This window comes from Tasmannia lanceolata, unplaced genomic scaffold (genome assembly GCF_043159265.1).
Source record: "Tasmannia lanceolata isolate RefF3 unplaced genomic scaffold, GAP_Taslan_0.1 ptg000008l, whole genome shotgun sequence".
Lineage (NCBI taxonomy): Eukaryota > Viridiplantae > Streptophyta > Magnoliopsida > Canellales > Winteraceae > Tasmannia > Tasmannia lanceolata.
The window spans coordinates 69,621,021-69,640,907 of NW_027518685.1; the positions used below are offsets into that span (position 1 = coordinate 69,621,021).

General features: G+C 38.3%; 1 protein-coding gene and 1 long non-coding RNA gene across 2 annotated transcripts; both read left to right on the forward strand.

Moving 5' to 3' along the window:
- The first annotated feature begins 10,257 nt into the window (after positions 1 to 10,257).
- Positions 10,258 to 15,396, forward strand: LOC143883798 (uncharacterized). The gene is made up of 4 exons (XM_077387099.1): positions 10,258 to 10,903; positions 11,362 to 11,818; positions 12,144 to 12,199; positions 15,091 to 15,396. The coding sequence occupies exons 1-4, from the start codon at positions 10,757 to 10,759 to the stop codon at positions 15,130 to 15,132; spliced, it is 702 nt and encodes a 233-aa protein (XP_077243214.1). The 5' UTR covers positions 10,258 to 10,756; the 3' UTR covers positions 15,133 to 15,396.
- A 3,132-nt stretch (positions 15,397 to 18,528) lies between these two features.
- LOC143883800 (uncharacterized) lies at positions 18,529 to 19,207 on the forward strand. Its single transcript, XR_013252548.1, has 3 exons — positions 18,529 to 18,647; positions 18,802 to 18,851; positions 19,054 to 19,207. It is a non-coding gene; the product is annotated as an uncharacterized LOC143883800 (long non-coding RNA).
- The last annotated feature ends 680 nt before the right edge of the window (positions 19,208 to 19,887 follow it).

A 19,887-nucleotide genomic window follows, 5' to 3' on the forward strand; every position in this document is an offset into this window, starting at 1 on the left:
GCACGGCCATTGACATGTCCACCACATGCCCCAGCATGAGCTTCTTGGACAACAGTGCGGGATTCGTCTTTTGTGAGGCATCGGAGTAGGTTTCCATCAAAAGAACGGCGATATAGAGTGTCGCCCAAGATGACATATCTTTGTGCCTGATGGCGGACTAGGAGCTTATCATTTGGTGAATCTGGCAAAGTGTCATGTTTGAGAAATTGATAGATGTCATGAAACCATGGAATAATTGGGGTTTCTTGAGAATAGGAAGTTTGAGTGTTAGTAAGAAAGAGGACCTCTATAGACATATGAGCTGGGCGGGAGAGTTGTTCAACTACAAAGGAGTAGTGTGTGGTTTCAAGGGGTAGCTGTAGCATTGAGCCAATGGAAGCCATGGCGTCAGCATAATGGTTATTTGAGCGGGATATTTGGTTAATTTCTATAGAGGTGAAGTGAGAGTATTTGGTCAACTAGTGTCTTATATGGCAATAGTTTATCATCTTTGGTTTGAAATTCACCTTTAATTTGTCGAATTATGAGGAGGGAGTCACCAAAGACTCGAAGGTGTTTGATATCTAAATCGAGAGCGGATCGGAGCCCGGCTATAAGGGCCTCATATTCAGCAATGTTATTGGTTGCGGGAAAAGCTAAGTGATAGGCTTTGGGAATTAAGATACCTTCAGGGGTGCAAAGGACAACTCCAATCCCGGCGCCATGACTGGTGTAAGAACCATCAAAGAAGAGTATCCAACAATCGGAAGGAGTTTTATCGAGGGTGACAGTTAAGATAGCTTCGTCAGGGAAATTAATGTCTAGGGGTGTAATAGAAGGTAGAGGATGTGTAGCAAGATGGTCTGCAATGACTTGACCTTTGATGGCTGTTTGATGGAAATATTGAATGCCAAATTCGGATAATAAGAGAAGCCATTTGGTTGTGCGACCAGTGAGGGCAGGTTTGTGAAGTAAGTACTTGAGGGGATCGTAACGGCTTATGAGCCTAGTTTCATGGTTTAACATGTAGTGTCGCAACTTTTGAGAAGCAAAGACAACAACAAGACATGCCTTCTCAATAGGAGTGTAGCCTTGTTCGTAGGAAACGAGTGTGCAACTAAGATAGTAAACTGCGCGTTCTTGGTTTAAGTGATCTAATTGGGCTAGAAGGCAGCCGATAGCATTGGCATGAACCGATATGTATAAGAGCAATGGTTTGTTTGGTTGTGGTGGAATGAGGACACGTGGGTTCAAAAGAAAGGTTTTGATATCATCAAAGGCTTGATGAGCTTGTGATGTCCATTCAAATGGGGTATCTTTGTGAAAGGTTTACATCGTAGTGCTTGATGAGGAATGAACCGACGGATGGCTGCGAGATGGCCTAGGAAGCTACGTATGCCACTAACATTTTTAGGAGGTTGCATGTCTTGGATAGCTTTTATCTTAAGAGGATCAACTTCAATGCCTCGCTGACTAATGACAAAACCTAAGAGTTTTCCGGATGTAACACCAAAAGTGCATTTTTGTGGGTTAAGGCGGAGGTTGTATTTCCGAATGCGACTAAAGATTTGGCGGAGGACCGAAAAGTGATTATCTCTAGATTTGGATTTAGCTACTATGTCATCAACATAATCTTCAAGGATATTGTGTATAAGGTCATGAAAAATGGTGGTCATGGCTCGTTGATAGGTGGCTCCGGCATTTTTAAGGCCGAAGGGCATAACCTCATAACGATAAGTGCCCCAAGGGGTTATGAAGGCGGTGTGGTCCTTGTCTTCGTCAGCAAGGCGGATTTGGTTATAGCTAGAGAAGCAATCCATGAAGGAAAGAAGCTCATGGCCGGCGGTACTATCTACTAGTAGGTTAATGTTTGGTAGGGGAAAGTTATCTTTAGGACATGCTTTGTTTAGGTCGTGATAGTCTACACAAATACGTATAGAGCCGTTTTTCTTAGTAACAGGAACTATGTTGGCTACCCACCTAGTATATGGCGTGGGGGTAATGAATCCTACATCGATTAGTTTTTGGATTTCTGTTTTGACCTTAGTAGCAATGTGAGGGTGCATTCGACGTAACTTTTGAGTGACCGGTTGGGTTCCAGATGGGATGCCTAAGTGATGGACGACAAGGGAGGGATCTAAGCCAGGCATGTCGGCATAAGACCATGCAAAGATGTCTTGGAATTCTTGTAGTAAGTTGATCATTTTGGTGCGTTCTCCTAATGTGAGGCAAGTGCCAATTTTGATAATGTGTGGATTAGTATCATTATGGAGATTTATGTCAAGGGTGTCTTCAATGATGGCCATAGATGTATCTTGGAGCTGTGGAGGTGCGATGATGACGGTAGGAAAGTCAAAATCGTCATGGTTTTGGTCATGTTCTGTGTGAGCAATGGAATGAGAGGTAGAAGGAGATTCTAATGGAAGAAAATTGGCGTTGTTTTTTTTGTTTGTTGCAGTAACTGTTGGAGTGTTGTGAAGTGTTGTAGTGGTGTTGTTGTTCAAGGTTTGGGAGTGAATAGTGTGGAATGGAATAGGTTGAAGGTGTGTTGGTTGATATGGGTAGCATGTTGAGGGACTAATGGTCCATTGAAGTGTAGAAGTCCGCCTAGGTGGAGTTGAAGCTCTAGGAGGTGATGTAGAAAGAGTAAATTTGTTAATGGTGTTAACCTCTGTTTGTGAGTTAGTGAAGAGTTGTTAGAGGGAAGGAAGTTGATCGTCAAGAGTTGAAGAAGTAGGTGCTTCTATAATAGAGGGTGGAGTGAGGGAGTGTGCGTCGTTAAGGAATGTGGCCCCTAGTTGTTTTGATTGTGTGATGAGTTCGGTTTCAATAGGTGGAGTTGTATTTGAAACATTGTTAGAGAGGATGAGTGGGGGTTGAGTAATGATTGGACGAGGAGTGTGTGTTGAGGCAGGGATTGTGTTTGTGTGTGGAATGATTTGTTGGTGTCGAGTTTGGAGAAGTGAAATGTTTGTCATAGAAGGTGGTTCAGCAGGAATGTTGATGATATGATTATTAAGGGGGAATTTTACACATTGATGTAAACTAGAAGGGATAGCTTGTGTTTCATGTATCCAAGGACGACCTAAGAGTAGACTATAGGAAGCGGGTATATCTAATATATGGAAGAGTGTATGGTGAATCAGTGGACCTACTTCTAGGGGAAGCCATATGGTACCAACTGGGTATCGAAGGGTGTTGTCATAGGCGGTGATGGCAATGGGACATTCGCTAATATGTGAAGTATCGATTCTGAATTTATAAAAGGTTGTTAAAGGGCAAATATTGAGTGCGGAACCATTATCTACGAGGACTTGGTTAAGTGTGTTGTCTTGAATTTTAGCGACAATGTGAATAGGTTCATTGTGAGCGGTATTATGAGTTGGTGGGAATACTATAGAGCGAGGGGTAAGAAGTGGGCTAGTGAGGGATTCTAAGTCGGAAGGAGACATAATTGTTGGAACCCATGTTTGTTGTAGGATATTGTTGAGGGTAGTCCTATGTGGTAGGGAAGTTTGGAGTAGGTGGAGTAAGGAGACTTGTGAACTTGGGGTAGATGTGGGTGTTTGTTGAGTTGGTGGTTGATAAATATATGTGGTTTGTTGGGGGGGTGGTTTAGACACATATGTTGTTTGGGAAGGAGGTCGGTAATGGAGGGTTCGGGAGGGGGAATGTGAGTCTAAGTGGTTAATCCTTATTGTGCCGACGGAGTGTGGTTGTGTGCCGATGTGAGTGGTAGAAGGATTTTGGTGTGTATCTATGGAGTGGGAGGGGAGAGGGTTAGTGTAGATACCTAACTCTGCTTGGTGAGTTGGGGTGGGTTGGTTAGTGGTGGGAGTTTGGTTGTTGGGTGGGGTGTGGTTGTTGGGTGGGGTGTGGTTGTTTGGTGGGGTAGTTTGGTCTATGGACAATTTATTTTTAGCGAAGTCTTGGACGAAGTATTTGAAGGCATTACAATTACCTACTAAATGTCCAGGGGTTCCTTATAGTTTTTATGTTTAGGTGCGTCGGGCTTGATTCGTGGGTGATGGATTTGGTCTTTGGACATGAGGTAGTTAAAGAGATCGGTATAGTTGATGTTGAGTGGGTTAGGTGGTTGCTTGTCTTTTTCTTTGTGTGTTGAAGATGCTTTATAAGTGAGGAGTGTATCGGTGTTATGGGCCAAAGTATTGTTGGGGCGGATGGTTGAGTGGGTTGTTCGGAATGGGAATGTTCCACCAGCTTCAAATGCTCGGTGTATGGCTATGCCGTGTAGAATGACTTTGTCAAATGAGGTGAGGCACAAGACAGATAACTGGAATCTCATTTCTGGTGCGAGGGCGCAAAGGAAAGTTGAGACCATGAAGGGTTCGGGGTGATATCCTGGGAGTTGGCTAGCTAAAGTTTTCCATCGGTTGTAAAATTGTGTAAAAGTTTCGTCGTGTTTTTGTTTCATGTTTGTGAGGTCATCGAGGGATATCTCGGTGTCTAAGTTATATGAAAAGTGTTCGATAAAGGCAAGAGAGAGTTGCAAAAAGGAGGTAATAGATTGGCTTGGGATTTGTGAAAACCAAGTGAAGGCTAATCCAGTTAGGCTTTGAGGGAAGAGTTGCATTAGTAAGGCTTCATTTTGTTGTATGTTGACACACTTGAAGATAAAAGATTTGATGTGGGCGCGAGGGTTACCCGTCCCATTGTAAGGTGTGAATTGGGGAATGGTGAAGTTAGGAGGAAAGGGAACAGAGGATATGTAGTCGGGGTATGGAAGCGAGCATAACTCTTGTAGGGTGATTGAGTGGTTGTCTTGGCTAGCTAATTGTTCGGCCACGATTTCTTGTATAGTTTGTTTTAGTTTGTCTTGTGGAGGGGTTTGGATAGGTGGTAAGTGTAAGGTTTGAGTTTGAGGTAAGTGTTGAGGAGGAGGTGTTTGTGGGGAACTGTTTGTCGAGGAAAGTGGAGTAGGATGTAATTGAGGGGGGTTATGGTGTGATTGAGTTGGTTCCTGGGTATTGGGTTTGTTTTGATTGCGGAGTTCAACGTTTTCAGCGGCAAGGGCAACGAGACGTTGGTTTAATGTTGCAATAGCCTCTTCTAAGTGTTGTTCACGTGTTGTTGGAGGGGACTCATTAATGTTAGCAATTGTTGTATCTTGTGGAATATTGTGGGTTGTGGACATTTCGTTAGTGATTTCAGGCATGATGAATTGGTTAGACATTGTTATTTTGTTTATGCTCTTGTATTTACGTTTAGGTTTGACAAGGGTTGCTTTTGGCATACGCGGGTTGAAGGATCTTTGTGTAGGTAGTGACTGTAAGTAATAAAAAGGAGGTTGGGAAAGATTAGGCGAAGGGGGGAATTCGGGCGTGCCAAATGAAAACTACTAAATTTGAAATTTCAGGGTTTGATTTAAATTCAATCTTATCTTAAGAGTTGGGATAATTTTGAGGCTTGAGGCTTCAGTCACTTTCTGGGAGTTTTAAGGTTCGGAGTACTAACCTGTTGTGGCAAGCTTTGCTTGATCAATTACAATGCTGATGTACAATAGTGAACTGATTTTTTTTCTTTTCTTTTTGGGCCGTCTTAGTGCACTTTAAAGTTCGTGACTAGAGGTGAAACTGAAGTCTAAGATCTGTTCGCCGGAGCGTATGCGGCACGAGAGGACCTGTTGGCTGTTTTGATGATCTTTAGCGTGCGCGAATGGAGACCGAGCAAGAGTACGTGAATGTCCTATGCTGAAATGCTCTAAAACAAAGGGAGATGTATTAAGTGTAGCAGTATGATAAGAAAGACTGGTTTCTATATAAAATTTGAACTTGAATGAACGACAAAGTCAGACAAAGCAAAGGTCTACTGTTGTAGATCAGTTGAAAGTGCAAATGATATTGTTTAGGAGATGATCATAAATAAATTAAGCAAAACATAAACAGAACAGCAAATTAGCATGGACAGATTATGAATAAGAGTATAAAGAGTTCAGGCCTTCCCTGTTCGAGAGATGGATGCCGAACTATGCACGAGCCGGGCAGAGGAGGAGAGGTTGGAGCGGAGGGTCCTAAGGGGATGTTTGAAGGCCTTTTAGACTGCGTCAAGCTGCTGCCCCGGTGATAAATGATGGAAGGACAATGAAAATACAGCGAAAATTGAAAAAAATGTAAAAGGCTAAGAGAAGAAAATTGCAGATAATGTAGAAAGAGAGAGCTTGAGAGAGAGAGAATTTGGAAGCTTGTAGTGTGAGGCTTGTAGTGATTTTTTCGTGTCTTTTAGTGGGTTGTAGAGGGGTCTATTTATATGTGAAAAGGGGATAAAAAATGCTATTTTTAGGGTATCAATTAGGGCTTTCGAAATCTGATTTGATTGGATTTTGGGCTAAATTTTGAACGAAATCAGTGTTAAATGGGTTGTTTAAAGGACATTTGGTAGGGTGATTGGAAGATTTGGGTATAAATTAGGGATTTGAAAGAGATTTGGGTGTTTAGGGAAAGTTTTTAAAGAGGGAAATCGGCTTTCTTTGTTGGAAGAGGATGTCTAGGGCGCAATTCTGGGATTCTCGAGTGGATTCGGCCATTTATGGGAGATCTGGGTGGAGAAATGGGATAGTTGAGGGCTGGTTTTCCATTTTAGGGGAGAAGAAGATGGAAATCTCGTTTTTAAGTGCTCGATGGCATGGAAACGTAAATTCGAATGTTTTTTTGGACTTTTACATACTTAAAAGAGAATGGGGCATGGGTTGTAAATATTGGAAAAATCATGGGTATTTTGCTTTGTTTTAAAGAGTGGTTTTTTTAAAAAAACCATGTGCTTACACTAAGATATGAATTTATGGTTTCGATGAAGGTAGGACTGAAGAGGATGTGCTAATCTCTTAAACGGCCGGAGCCTTGCCTGATTTTAACCGGATATTGCCGGAGAAGAAAATGATTAAGGGTTTGATATCCTAGATCTACTTTCTCCCTCTTGTTTTCCCACTCTCTGTCTCTCTAGAAATTAAGGAAAAAAAAAACCTAGATCCCCTCACAAATGAGGCTTAAACTCCTATTTATTGGGAAATGAGGTACTAATATTGGCACTACTTTTGATAAGGCGCGCGGTTTGAGCTGAAAAGATGATGGGCGCACGACTCCATCATGTCTTTTCTGCCCCAGGCCGCAACCTTTCCAGGATAAATTCGCCCCCCTTTCAGGATACATTCACCCCCTTCTAAACTTGCACCACGACACTGTCTTAGCTCGTTCGCTAGGCAAACGTGCTCGGATCTTGGCGAAATTTTACCGGGACCTTGGTGGGACCCTAACCTAGCTTAGGATAAAATTTGAGACCCTAATGGACTGATTTGATAGGGTTTTGATTAAAACTAACATGATTAGGGTTCGGTCAAAATGGGGTGTCTACACATATACTCCATATGACCATCTCAATCACTCATTACTAGGTCTCAATCACTCATTACTAGGTCTCAATCACTCCAGTCTGTGGGACCCTCGAGGGAAGAATGGCACCCTTCGATCTCCACATCCTTACATTCAGAGTGAGTTTGGTTGCAGAAAAGCAGGGGAGGCTTAGGGATTTTGCTTGGCATCTGGGTGTATATAGCGCTATCCACTTCTCTCTATTGTTTTGTTGCACAACAGGTGGACCCACGACACGGTCCATCCGCACGCGCGGCGTGATCTGTAGGCCACTAGTGGCGCTCTTTTGGCGCACTTCGCATCATCGCTACGAGCGACTGGAGCGCTTAAAATTTACCAGATTTGATATGAGCCGTCTAATCAAGATCAGTTGATCGGTCGGATTGACCATGGATCAGTCGCGTAGGTGGCCGAATGAACTGTTGGATCGATCAAGGTCCCACTCGGTCGGGTTGGGCCATGGTTTTAGTCATATGGGTGGTCGATCTTTTGGTTCAACACGCTCCAACGGCTAGTGCGGGAGCGGGTGCTATCCAAAGCGTCAGATCGTGGTGTAACGGCTAGTGGGTGATAAGGTGTGATGAGGACTGTTGGATTATGTCCCGTCGTGTCCCAACGATCAAAAGCCAAAGGGTGCAATCCGCACCGTGGATCATTGATCTAGCAGTTAGAGGGGAGGACGAAGGTTTTACACAAACCAATAATCACTCCAAGATTGCTCTGGACTGTAGAATCGTGGATTGGCGCAATCTAACGGCCAAATTTCAACATGCTTTTAAAAGGTGCTCTTGTAGGGGGTGCAAATCAAACAGAAAGGTTGCCAAGTACTTTATTAAAAGAGTAGATAACAGCCTTTGAAATAGAATACAAAAATTACACTTGTGGGACTTGAGTTTGAGTAAATCCATAGCCAAAATTACTCTCTTGGAAGTTTATCAACTTTGTTCTTTGCTTTCTTTTCACAAATCCATTCTAGTGTACTGTTTTCAAATACTTGTTTATCCAAAGGTGATTTAGAGTTTGTTTTCGCTTAGTACAAAGCGTCAACAAACATTAGATATAGATAACACCAGGCTTCATTGTATGTTGGAGGCAAATTTGTGATACCCCTTGCACACTGACTAGTGGGGGCGAATATTATCTTCAGGAAAGCCACAACGCGCTTTGAAGCATCTCTTTCTTTTCTATTTCCCACCATCATCACCGACATATTTTCTCCAACAATAACTACTCAATAGGGAGGAGATAAACATTTGATTTACCTAGAATTTACCTCCTAGAATAGTGATAAGTAGTGCTTGGTTGCCAACCTTGTAGAGTAGTGGTAGGGGTGTCATTACTAGTATAAAAAAGAAAGAGAGAGCAAGAGAGAAAGAGAAAAGGCATTATTCCATCGTCGATTCTTTTGTTTCCTTCTTCACCCTCTTTTCTTCATCTAATTTGTCCACTTTTTCATCGTCTTCTTTCTCTTCTTTCTCCTCTTCTTCCACCTTTTTCGAGTTGCAGCGATGGTCGTCGGTGGTAGTGGAGATTAAAAAACAGGAACAATTAAAAAAGAACGAGGCATTATAGTCTTTCTCACATTACGTGAAATCGAATAAAACACCATTGACGTGTCATTTCAGAAAAGATAACAGAATTTTCGACGAACTTTCCTATTATAGAAAAGGTTCTTTTTTTGACATACTACCCTATTTCAATTAAAATAATCATTTTTATTTTAGGCACTCCCCAAATATCTTTTTTTTTCTTCCATTTTCTTTTATAGCAGGACAAAAAATGGACTCCTATCCTACTTCTAAAAAAATAACAGTAGGTTCTCCTCTCAAGAGGATCTTTCATTTCTCTCTTCCCCTCAAAATCCTAGAAGGGGGTGGGGTGGGGATATTCTCTCTCTCTCTCTCTCTCTCTCTCTCTCTCTCTCTCTCTCTCTCTCTCTCTCGCCTCCTATTGCTCAAAAGGTTACAGGAGAACTCTCTTAAAAAAGTCATTTCTTTCTCTGCACACTTTACTATACTGTAGACTTTCTACAATAGTTTGTTTTTTTCACCATACAAGCCATTAGTACACAAATACAAACTAGAATTTATACTTTTTTTCCCAAGCATTTTATTTAATCTCGATCTTATATATTGGGGCGATGCGCGCATCAAATCTTTGGCATTCATATTGATTTTCACATAGGGCTTCTACGGAATACCAACTTCTCAATCCTTCCATGACAGATCCACCATCAATGATTGGACCCACGAATCGCAAGCATCGTGAAAGATTTAATCCTCTTCTTTTATTATTCTATTGTTTATTTATTAGATCAATACATAAACAGATTGCGCATAAGCTATTCTTAAATTTTATTTATTTAAATAATTTTTTTCTTTTGGTTATTGTCTTATGCATTTTATAGTAACTGATCGTATGCATACTTTATCATTTATAAATTTCCAGATCAAATTTGATTTGACATAGATTTCTTTGAAGTTATTATTTTATTTAATTATAATCTTTGCTTGCAATACATCATTTTGTTGATAAAATTACATATCTAAATCTTTCTATACAAATTTTAGGTTAAAACTTTTACATATTCACTTCGACATGTGAACTAGTCATGACTCATTAGAAATCCAACTTCACAGTTATATTTAAATTCGAAATTTTGATGTCCTCTCTTCCTACTACATTCAAAATTTCAAACCTTTTATTTATTTTTAATCTTGTTTTCTTTGGTGTATGAGATCAAGGGATAAATAAATACATTAAAAAAAGATCTTCTAAAGAGCATGTATAATTGAACTCTGTGTAAAGAAAAGATGGTAGAGAGATGGTGTGTCTAGTAGCAAAAAATGAGAGAAATGACTTGTTTCTAAGAGAATTATATGATGAAAGGTCTTGTGATTACGTACTCAGCATCCCATCCCTCATATTTGATCCTACAGCAACTCACTTTTTGATGGGCTGCTGTTGGATCAAATCTCAAGGATGGTACCTTTATCGTACTGCCTTTTTGTGTTCCTACGGCCTTTCAACATATAATTTCCTTCTAAAAGGGGAGGGAGAAAGATATTTTGGTACAGGCAGATTTTAGCTATAATATAAAATTTTATTTCTTTCTATATTTATGTATTTCAAATTTAGATGTTTACAACATCCTCTGTAGAAGAAGATGAAGAGATTAATTTCATACTTGCGCAGGGGTCGGGCGGTCTCAAATGTAAGCAAAAGTGTGAGTGTTCTTGATCTTTCTGGCAAGGAAAAAACTGCTAAACCACCCAGACGCCTCTCAATTCCTGCCAAGTCTTCTGTCAGCCCACTACCGAGACCGGTTAGCAGCATTATTAGAACAAAGAAATCAACTAGCAGCCAGGGAAATTGTGATACACCTGCCTCTGATGCGTCAAAGTCGACAAACAAGCAGAAATTCAGTGTTCTCTCATCTGTCTCTTATTGGATATCATAGATTAAGATATCTGAATCTGCTGCTAAGCATTCAATTTTCCCTTGGGTTTTTCAAGCTTGCCTTAGAATCTGGATGTGAGGTATCTAGGCCCGTATATTCTTGAATTTCACAATGACACACTGCTTGTATTCTATGTCACAAATATCTCCAATATTTTCAAATTATCACGTTTTTATTGCGACATTTTGATAAAACGACAATTCCGAAATAATCCCTAGATTTGAAAAATATAGCCATGTTTTTCATTTTTATCATAAAATATAGCCATAATATCATGATATTATCCTGACATTTTTACGATATTTTTATATTATATATTTTTCTTAAATTTTATATATTTATATATTTTTAAATAACCTTATTTTTATTGTTTTTTCCTGATATAAACCTAGAAAAAATAAAGGAAATTTAATATATCCGAGATTTTCCCTTGCCAAGAAACTCCCAAGAACGATATTTGTGACATTGGCCTGTATTTATGTCTTTTCTTTCCCACATAATTCTAATTTGCTAATGCGTTGTGGCTTGAATTCACAGCCTTTTCAGCGATTGCATGATGAGCTGAAATCATATGTACTTCGACATAACCTTCTAGAACTGGGAGAACCCACAAAGGAATTGCTGAGAAGCTACAATATTTCAGAAGACTTAGAGCAGGTACAGGTCTCTGAGACATCTTCTCTGGTCCCTGAGTCATCTGATGAAGATTGTCATTCGACTTCTACTGCAAGAGCTGGCAATTTGAAACCCAAATCATTGAACTCCGAAAATATTAGAGCTTCTGTCGTTGGAGAAGCGATTAAGAAAGAGGGTGTTCAGAAAAGGCCTGCAGTCAAGAACAGGGCATCAGTTAACAAAAGATCTTCAAATTTGACCTCTGTTATTGATAATAGGAATAATTTGCAAAAGAAATCTCAGAGGCCAACTACGCAGGATACCAACAGAGAGAAGGGGAAGGTCAAGAATTCAGAGACTAAGTTTGCTAGTGAAAAAGGTAAGAAAAAAAACATCTCGATCTTTTTTTTTTTTTTTTTTTGAGGAATGTTCAGGTGTATGGTCAGCTTTCTTGCCTCATGACCTTTTTTCTTGTGGGATAACTACAAGGCATTCATTTTTGGTTGTTGTGGCAGTTGACCTCATAGTTACTACTCAATGCTTTGTTGATAAACCCATGATGAACCAACCATTTTGATAGGGAATTCTTAATGAACCAACCATTTTGATAGGGTCACAAATGGGAGTAGGTAAAATGGGTCCAAGTGTCAATAGCAGTGCTTTTCAGTTGTTCTTGCTCATCTTATCCTTTTGTTATGTTACAGATTCAGGCAATCCTATGCCCAACGATGAAACACAGCAAGATGACAAGGAAAACTTGGTATGATATTTTCTTCAATAAAATGAATTTCAATTGACTGTTTTGCTGGAAGGATGGGGCTGCCGTTACTTTTTTTTTGTCACATGTATAATACATGTGACACACTTAGACATTTGCTCCACTCATTTGGCGTGCCACCATTACCTCTAGTCTCACCATTATTGGATGATCCTGACCTGGATAAAAGGATATGACTGTAGGATAAAAGACATGATTTTAACATAAAATGAGGAAATAATGTCAATAATTAAGCTGAACACTCGATCACCTCGGGACTGGAGGCAATGTTCTAGACTAGCTAGGCACACCAGATTGATGAGGATGAACACCATTGGGTGTGCAATTCTTTACAGTTGGAAACCTGTATTACCAAAAATTAAAATGGGCACATCTATTCGAATCACTTTTCATTTCTACATTGGCACCTTTTCTGAATTCGAAAGGTCTTTTCTTAACTTCTTCCTGCCATATCTGAATTGAAAAGGTCTATTAACTTCTTTCTACCATATCTGAAGAATTGAAAAGGTCTTTTCTTAACTTCTTCCTGTTACTGAATTTACATTGGCACCATATCTGGATTGTTCATTTGAAAACTCTATTGCGATGTGTCATATTCAAATGCTAGAAAATGAGAAATTAACTACGGGTTCATATTCAACGTGGGCAAAAATCTTCTGACTAGACAGTTAAGATTGTTCATCTAATGAGGGTTTCAGGCTACTGCAAATTCATGGTTCGCCTTGCTTGATTATATCTTATGTGTCTAGTAGTTGGTTACATTGATTGAGTTGTGGTACATATATTGCTTCAAGAGATTTGCTAGCGACTATCCCGGATGGTATTTCACAGCTGGCTAGTAGTTGGTTACATTAATTGGGTTGTGGTACATATATTGCTTCAAGGGATTTGCTAGCGACTATCCCGGATGGCATTTCACGGATGGCTGTTGCATGTGAGAGAAGCCACACAGGCCCACTTTTCATCAGATTTTGTTTTATTAATTTTATTCATCTGCGGTGGCTGCTCTCAAATGCAACAGCTAGCCATGAAATGCCTTTCTGCGATGGTCCCTAGCAATCCCCATGTTTCAATATATGGTGTTACCTGTTACCTTGATAGAAAAGGTTTGTCTCTAGTGGTCTTTCTGTGGTTGACTTTGTTCAACTTGTTCAGCAGCAAATATGGTTCCCAGGGTTGAACCTCTTGCTCAATTGGGAGGTCTTCCAATCTTACAAACCTTTAGTCTTCATTATTTCAGCACTCTCATATCAATATATGGTGTTCCCTGTTACCTTGATAGAACAGGTTTCATCAGAGCTGTTTTGGTCATTTTGAGGGATTTGGTTCAATCTGTTAAGCAGCAATGATTGTTTGTGGCATTGAGCCTGTTCAATTAGAAGGTCCACATATCTACAACTTTTTATTGTTTTAGTCCTCTCGTATCAACAATTTATTTTGTTCAATTTTAATCTGAGGAAAGGTATCTGGTGTCACAACCATAGTTTCAAAATGCCTCACCATCATTGTCGACTCAGTTGTGTCAACTCCCTTTTACGCTGGACGAGTTCCTGTCTGAATCCGCATTTTCACCCTTCAAAGTAAATATGTTCTCCTTTGACTCCATAATTATAACTTTTTCATATGAGTACTCGATCGTGGCATTCCAAGTGACTAGGATTTGATTTGGCTTCTTTTCGAAACAGAGATTAAAACCTTATTTTAATGATTTTGTTGTTTTTGCCTCTAATCTGAAACAATTAATTCAAGTATTCAACTACACTTAATTTTGTATTCGTTATTGTGATGATCCAGAGATCTAAAGTGACCTTAGAATATGATTTTAGTCAAGATCTGTACTATTGATTGTTCTGACTCGAAGCTCAATATTCCCCTGGTAGCCAATTTTAATTATTTAATTGAATTCCTTTACCAATCAAAAGCTGATTGTTGGTTCACTTCTTAGTAGTATTCCATTTGTGGTTCTTGAAAATACCTCTAATCCGATACATGTTTTTAACTCAGCTATTGAGGGGCAGTAATCCTGTTCGTTTGAAGGTTTCCTTTTTCCTTCAATATCGACGCCTGCTAATTTCTGACATTCCCTCAACCTAAACATGAAAGGATGTTTTTGGGGGTCTAGCCCAACTGTGATGTTACTCACAAGAGGAAGGGATTAGAAACACCCTTAACTGAAAATTAAAAAAAGAAATGGCAACACTGGATACTCCCTTAATCTTATTTATCAGTTTCACACCCCTTATATCCCTTGAGAGGAGCACGATTGTCAAAATAAGAAATTGTTGATTACATCTCCTATTGTTATTATTATCAGTTGTTATATGGTAATTATGCAGTTAATGAATGTGCAAAATGTTATTTCATGATCCAAGGCAATCAGGTGTTATGCCCCAATACAGTTTGGCCATGCCCAAAAATCTTTTTCATCGCTATGTTTATTGAGATTTTTTTTTACTTCTAAATTGGTCTCTGGCCTTTTTAAGTACACAAAAATCTTTTTCATCGCTAAGAACATGTGATGTATATGTTATTCTCGTTTTATTTTCTTTCTGTTTGAAGTACACAAATCAGAAGGTTAGTACTGTATGATCATTTGATGTGAGGCACTTTTGGGTCATGGCCCAACGATAGCAGCCTTCAACAGGTAAAATGGTTTAGATTATGAATTAGTTCCTCACACTTGTACACTTGCCTGCTAATATGTTTTGCCCCAAAAATCCCACCAATTTGTCATCTAAATGCTCTGTTCATGTTTTGCAAATTTCTTTCTCATAGTATTAGTATTTGCAAGTAAACATGTGCATTTTGCCTTGAGTTAGATTATTTTCAATTAGAGTTATTCTCATTCAATTTTTTACCTTTTTTTAATGCAGGGAGCTTCACAGCTTGAAGAGATCAGCCTGACAGTAGAATAGTAGACAGTCAAAACTAAACATATATTAAAATCCTACAAATGTATTCATGTGCTTTTGTGTGCTTCTTTGAAGGTTTTAAGCAAAAGACAAAGAACAAGTGTTTGTGTTCTAGTGGCGAACAGTGATAATTGCTGTGTGTCTAGCATTGTTTTATTCTTGTGGTGATTGCTAGCACTATATTGATATAATTTAATTTTTTGTTTTGTATACATTTGAAACATAAATTATGGGTTTTTTGTTATAAAGGTTGCATGGTTTCTATGAGTGACTTCTTTTTTCTGATTAGGAGATCCATCTGCATTTATTTTGATTTTGTCACTTCTCTTTAATAGATTTTTGGTAAATTTTGAACTGTACCAGCTATTCACAAAAATATAAAATAAATAGTGAAGTGCCATTATCAAAATTTAACGTGTAGATATCAAGTCCCTCTAGTTATGGCTCTCAGTTTTGAATCAATGCATTGAGAATCATACAGTCCAAATTGCATGAGGGAGGATGGAAGAGAATGCTGGATATTTGGAGGTAGTAGACAAAGGACATGGGGACAAAACTAAAAAACAGGTGAATGAAACAAATAGACAAGCTAAATCAATCAAACAAAGAGAGTTGAAATACGACAGGCATATAAAAATGTATAAAAAAGGAAACCAAAAGTAGTTAATGTCTACCCAGCCTAGCTGTTTGACAGGCAATGCATGGGTCTTCCCACTTTATTCACTCAATGAACAACCTCTTTTTATTGTCTCTTTCCTCTCCCATTAGATCTTTAAACCAGAATCAACCCAGATCTTGAGAACCAAAAATTTTTTGTTTGATAGTGAGGATTCTCAACTAATCCACTTTGTGAAAAAATATGTACAAAAAGTTCATAAAGACGGAGGGGGTCACTATCTATATCCACTTTTGACTTCAACTTTTAAGGTTGCTCAAGTGTCTATCCTCTTTTTATAAACGTCCTATAAAATTTTCTATTTATTATCTATATATAATGGGGAGAAATGTTTTTTTAGCTGGCCATTGATAAGCTTCAGGTTATTTAAAACCTTATAGATGCATGTCCTTATGGTAACTAAATATCACATCTATGTTAATATATCTGGATACTATATATGATGGGGAACTTGGAGGCTATTGACAAGCCCCATGCTATTTTTTTAAATGGCTAATGGCCACACAATTCAGTACTTAGTTGAATTTTGAGATAGAGTTGCTAAAATTCTTGTCATGCATGGTGGCTCCAACTATATATCTTCAAGAAGTAGCATTGTAGTGCATCTTCATTTTATTTTCAACATCTTTTTTTTGTTTTTGTTTTTTACAAAATCCCCTTTGAACATTGTGGTATGTTTGCTCTCATATGAGGAATCGATTCGACCCCGTGTCCTTTTTCAATTAACAAAATATCTACAATAAGATCTTCTTAGTTGCTGTAAAGCGAAAATAGGAGTGGACGTATCAAAGCAGAAGAGTGTAAATATCATATGCATTTGTTTGCTTTGACTGCAGGGATTAACTTTAAGTAAACTTTACATTTATCAAGAAATAAAATAAAAAGGTTCACTTTTCGAGGGTGTATATTTGGGCAAGCCACCTAGCATGGCTTTTGATCAAAGCAAAATGGTTCCTTCCAAACGACAATGGTGTTTGGCGTATCGTTTGAAATAGCATTTAAAACGCCGTTTTGCAAAACGGCATGTTGGTTCAAAACGGCATTTTCATGTTTGGTTGGCCATATCAAAACGGCTTTTTAAACGGCAAACAGAGATATTGTGTGTTTGGTTGCAAATGCCCCAAAACGGAGTTTTAGTGGTAAAATGACCAAAAATGGCATTGTTTAGTTGGCCTCAATGTAACTCAATTACTCTCTCATTAGGCCCAATATTAAAAGGTCATTAGGATCTCATTCAAACACTATTAAAATTAACATCATTGCCAAAAAAAAAATGGCTACACCGTTGAGGTTCTTCTCCTTCTTCTTCTTAACGGCCGGATTTGACGAACGAGTGGAGACGCTGAGGCAGTGAGGCGTGAGAGGGTTTGCAACTTTGCAAAGTAGATGAAGAAAGTAAGAAATTAGGGTTTCTTTTAATTCTTTTGTTTTTAAAAAATCAAAATTAAGAGATCATATAATGATATCAGCAGCCTCTTATTTTGAATTAAATATTAACAATTTAACAAATTTGTGTCCTCAAGAATGATATTAACACCCCCACTTTTTTGGTATTTGACGTAACGCATAAAATCACACGCATATACATAAAAATGGGTTTTGGTGAGGGCAAACACTTAAAAACCCACAGCCCAAAAACTCCGTTCAAAACGGCGTTCTGCAAACTGACCTCCTCCCCTCCGTTTGCAAAACGCCATTTTGAGGGTTCAAAACAGTGTTTCAAACGGTGGTTGTGCACCCAAACACTCCCAAACGGCGTTCTGCAAACTGATCCACCCGATGTAATCAACTCGCTGGGTAAATCATTGACTGCCTGATTCAACCCACTTTTGCTTTGGGTTGACTTCTTGAGCAATGATAAGATTTTAAGCACTACCATATCTCTCTCTAAATGGTGTCTTTCAATCACTAGTTATATTTTTAACCTAATTCATAAAACATACCAAGTGATTTTTCTACCTACGTAAGACAAATTTGGGAGCTATAGCTCATGAACTAAAGTAACTCAAGAGGACAGTAAATTACAATTTTCTTGTAATGTCTATGTCATTAGAGTTTCAGACATGGGCATCTCTTAGGAGGATTTCAGATGCCATACATGTACTCACGAATTAAAATAAATGAAAAAGACAAAAGATTTGGACTGTTCTATTTAATGTCCCAGAAATAGGGATAACATTCCCATTTTCATATGTTGCAGTAACCTTTCCTGATTGTGGTGTATCTTACTGGACCAACATAGGATATTTGAAAAACTGTAAGTTATTGTTTTTTTCTGACTTTGGGTGATGATCCATGATCATATCTCCATGAATTTGATAGAATTTTGTAAATTAATATGATTAAAACATCATCTCTACTAGACACAGACTGCTTCACTTTCAATGTTGACATCTGAATCAATTTCACATCATCTTGGCTTCTTTTGCAATTTTAGCTGTACAAAGGATGGCTCAGTGACGGATCAGTGGTCGTGGTGAGGTGTTTCCATTGATACAATCTTTCTTGTCTTTGAATACGTTTCAAATGGGACGCTGAGGAGTCATCTTACTGGTAAGGGGAATACCATTATCCTATGGCTTTTCAGCCATTAATATATGAAATATCATAAGATTTCAATTCTTATAATTTATTTGGCAGAACGGCGAAAGCAAGAGATGCTGAAATGGAGATTAGCTGCTGCTACGGGAATTGCGAGAGGAATCCAATTCTTGCATACAAGAATTGTGCCTGGTGTTTTAAGAAATAATTTTAATATAAAGAATATTTTGTTGGATGAAATCTCACAGCCAAAATTAGTGATTATAAGCTTCCAAGACCATTTATCAATAAGATCACTAAGGTCAGCTCCACTTAGAGTGAATAGTTCAGTTTTTATTTCTTGTTAATGTGAAGTATCCACATTTACTTAATACACCCCTAATTTTATTGATCTTTTTTTTTTGTTTGAACCAAAAGGTCGCAATTTCAGCTAATTTTCATCTTTAATAATGTAGGTCGGTTCTGAAAGCCCTTTCAATGGAGCAGAACTTGGCGATCTTGACAGGTAAACAACCACCTTTTTTGATATAATGCTTATAGCTGGAGTGTGTCTTATATAAAACCCAAATCAAAATTAAGTGTAGTTTGATCATCGTCGACCTAAAAAGCGTTTATATTTCTTACTTGTGGGAGTGTATATAGTGATGACCACCAAGCATGTTACGGTTAATTCAATATGAATTGGTTTTTACTTTCTTTATCTGCAGTACTGGACATGGTGATAAAGAAGATGTTTATCAGCTGGGAGTTATTCTACTAGAAATTATTACAGGAAATCCCATCACATCTCAGACAGAATTGGATGTCTTGAAACTTAAGGTAAACAACCCATTCCTCCATTTTACTATTAATGCATTTAGAGAGAGAAATTGAAATGCTTTTTTTAAACTATTTCTAAGCTATTAATCAGCTATTTCTAAAACATATTTCTAGTTTTTCAAAAACATGGAAATCTCTTCAGAAAATATCCAAGTGTTTGGATTATTCAAAAAAAAAAAAAAAAAACTCCTTTAATAACTGGAGAAAGAAGGTTTTGGTAGTATGTTAACGAAATGAATTCCTTGTATTAGGAAATTTTGAACCCATGATTGCGAGTCGTGACACGCCATTAGACATCAACATTGAATCATGAATAGATTTTTAGTTCATAATAGTATGTTGAAATTTTAGTAATTTTTTTAAAGTTTATGTATGTTTTTTGTGGTTCACAACTAGAGAGAGGCCTAGCAGAAGGCCCGAAAAAACTGAGGGGGGAAACTGATCCTTCCATTAGAGGTACTTTTGCCTATGAGTCCTTAAAAAGATCACCATAAACTGTCTATCTGAAGATATTGGTCAGCGTCCATCGATAGAAGATGTTCTCTGGAACTTGCAGTACTCAGCTCAAGTTCAAGATGGATGGGCGACCAGCGAGAACCTCAGTACACATTCATAGAGATTAATGTATCCTTCATTTTGTATTTATTTTTATCACTTGGTATTTCAAAAATTCGGATCATGGTACTTGTTTGTATATTTCTACCCATCCTATTCTCCTATGG